The 3,321-nt window shown below is 38.4% G+C and overlaps 1 protein-coding gene across 1 annotated transcript; it reads left to right on the top strand.

Moving 5' to 3' along the window:
- The first annotated feature begins 302 nt into the window (after positions 1 to 302).
- On the top strand, positions 303 to 1,413 carry LOC133897841 (uncharacterized). Its single transcript, XM_062338670.1, has 4 exons — positions 303 to 665; positions 755 to 958; positions 1,096 to 1,188; positions 1,267 to 1,413. The coding sequence occupies exons 1-4, from the start codon at positions 351 to 353 to the stop codon at positions 1,411 to 1,413; spliced, it is 759 nt and encodes a 252-aa protein (XP_062194654.1). The 5' UTR covers positions 303 to 350.
- The last annotated feature ends 1,908 nt before the right edge of the window (positions 1,414 to 3,321 follow it).

Genomic DNA, 3,321 nt, shown 5'->3' with positions numbered 1-3,321 from the left:
TACCGAGTATGAACACTTCGGTGCAGCAGTGTCAACCCAACAAAAAAGCAAAGGTTACATATGAAATTCTTGCATATTCTTGGTCCTAGTCTTATATGTTTTTGTAGTAGTTAAAATAGTCATTCAGAAAAGCAGTACTGCAGTATTTTATTTTTTTCCAGCTCTATTATCATCTATGTGATAGTGACATGTACCTTTCTTGCAGAAAAATCAACAGGCAAGTGATGTTGCACGTGAACGTCCCAATTTGCGGCCAAGGCCACAGAGAAATAGTCAGGAGGAACATGGCTGTGAAGAAGGTGCCAATGAAGGTATTTTAAATTCTTTCATAAGATGTGTCTATAGCATAAATGATTTATGGTGATGTTTCATGTTTGTCATGTCATGTTTCATATGTAGAATTAACTGCTCCAAATCTTAATGATGGAATACGAGACAAGAGGAATGGAAGGGGTATCACTAGAAAGGAGAACATATTTTCAAGGACTCCTGATATGCCTAAACTCAAAATTGAACTCAATGACTATGGTCAGCCTGTTGGAGAGAATTCTAAGCAGTTTGCTAGTGTCATTGGGTGTCAGGTGAGGAAGAAGCTACCACTCCGATGTGATGATTGGAGGCTTGTTGATCCAGAAAAGAAGTATGAACTATGGACTGACTTGCAGGTATTTTAGTGCCTCATTTATTTTTCTGCTGCTGTTCTGAATTTGCACGAACTATGGACTGATTTGCTCCCTTTTGCTTGACAAATAAGACATTTTATGATCTGGATGATTCCGCCTTCAATTGGGTTATTGCTACAGCATCAAGAAAATGGAAGGAGTACAAGTCAACCTTAAAGGAGTTGTATTTCGATCCTACATTAACTGATGATGAATTACTAAGTAGGCGTGATACAAGAGTCAACGATGATGATTGGAAATATCTCATTGACTATTGGAGGTCTCCTGAACATGAAGTAAGGAACAATTGATTTTCCAACTAATATACAATCTAATTGCAATTTGATTTCTTGCATTACTTGTTGAGAGGAATCAACTAGCTGTTTGACAATTGCTCATAGGCTAATATTTTTTTCCCTAAATCATATCATAGGCTCGCACATTAATTGCTAAAGCCAATCGTGCAAAGTTGAAGCTGACACATACGTCGGGCAGCAAGAGCTATGCTCGTTCTGGACATGAACTGGTATGGAGGAATATCAACACTACTTCAGTACATTATTGTAAGCCTGATTCATTACTAACAATTTTTTTTTACTTTTAGAGTGGTACACTAGGGCGCCCTCCTCAAAGAGACGAGGTCTTTATCAAAACACATACACACAAAAATGGTGTTCCTTCAAGCCAGGCAGCACCAATAATTGTAAGTTTTTGGTACCAAATAATTGTATTGTGCAATAATACTTGCTGATATGTAAATATTCATATTCCATCCCTTAGAACAAAATACAAGACGTTGTTCTAGCTCGGCCAAAATTGAAGGATAAAACAATTCAGGATGGTGACCTATTTGCAAATGCTTGTGGAGAGAAGGAGCCAAGAGGACGTGTCCGTTGTTTGGGTCTAGGACCAACTCCACAAAATGTGGGCACACCGGGGGTCAAGTGTTACACGCCAACAAGGCTCCAAATGGAAGTTCTAGCACGTCAAAAAGCTGAACAAAGAGCAGCAGCTCTAGAATTGCAAATGAGCCAAGTAATGGCACGAATGGACCGTATGGAGCAAAGGATGGAGAACACATCGCATCATGGTTCTAATTCACGAGAGCATGTGGTATAGTGTTTCACTAACTTTTCCTTTAAATACACAGGAGTAGCTGATTACTTACTAATCTCTTACATGTCAAATATTTAATGTAGAACACAAACAATGGAGAATTTGAAGATGAGGGACATCATCACGATCATGATGAGGAGGGGTATGCTGCCTCAGACAATGAGGATGAGAGCTTGTTTGTCCAACATGCACCAGCGAGGAACATTACATCCACTACAAAGAATCATGATTCCCATTGCATTGACAATGAAAATCTTGTAATCTTCTCATCTTTCCTATATACTTCCTATTTTGATTTCCATGTTCATATATGCATTGATCAGGCTGTCCTAAATGCACCATTTGCATTAGGTTGGAAGCGATGTGATACTATATGCTATTTTGCGATCTGATCTCCCTGTGGCCAAAGCAACTGTTATCTCAACTAATCCAAACACCGTGCTGGGAGGTCAGCCCCTTGGACGCCAATTTTGTGAAGTAGTTGTGAATGTTGTGCTGAAAAGGGATGCAATGTTGCCCCGTCCATATGCTGATATGGAGATGATGGCTGATGCTCTATCGATGTCGATTGCATGGCCATACAAGAAAGTAATAAACTGCAATTTGCCTCATTCCTATTTTGATTTGTAATTGGTAACCATGATTATTGAAACCGTCTACAAAATTTGATAGATGAAGATGACCAGGAAGGCATCAAATCCATGCCGCGGTATTGCAAAAACAATTACACCTGGTGAGTGCCTTTTGATAATTTTTTTCACCTAATGATCCCTGTTCATATCAAAATTTCAGATATTTCAATGCTATGTTTTGCTGCCAATTGTCTTGTTTTGATCTGTTTATTGGTTTATGATGCATGACCTGGAATGAAGGATGAGTGTAATACTGTTTGCAGCTTATAACTCTCAATTCTGAATTTCATACATATTCATAGCATACCACTAGTTACTGCAGTATTCAGTCAGACTCTAGAGACTTGTATGTATCTTCAGAATCTAGATGATGCAAAAGCAAAAATAGTCCAATAAACTGAGAAGGAGCGAGATGATCTTGGTTGCCCCAGCACATGATTTCCCAGCATGCATCAAGTAGCCAGAGCATCATGCTGCACATTGAACTATATCCTGACCATGCTGTGAAAACAAGAGACCTTGATTTAAGTAGCTCTGTGATCATATCTTTGTGATAAATTCAGCAAGTGCTTCATAGCTGGATTAATTTGTAATTTCTTTTTATGATTTAAAACTAGGTGCATCCATAGACCTATATCCAACTGAGTTGTGTCTTCATTTTTTTTCCTTGTCCTTGATTATTACCTTCCATAGCTGATATGGTTCTGGTATTTTCATGTGATGCTTAATCATTTTGTAATGCAGTTTTTTATAATAAGATGGTCCTTTTTTTGGTAAATTTAGGGGGCCTTTGAAGGTTTGATATGGTTACATTTCTGTCTTGTTTAGCTTGTCGGAGGAATGTTACACATGCAAAACTTTGTACTGGTTTGATGTGTGGCTTGGGTGCATAAAAGCTAGAATTGTTGATG

Source organism: Phragmites australis, chromosome 17 (genome assembly GCF_958298935.1).
Source record: "Phragmites australis chromosome 17, lpPhrAust1.1, whole genome shotgun sequence".
Lineage (NCBI taxonomy): Eukaryota > Viridiplantae > Streptophyta > Magnoliopsida > Poales > Poaceae > Phragmites > Phragmites australis.
Note: the sequence above shows the minus strand (reverse complement) of the source record. Positions and strands in the feature narration are given on the sequence as shown.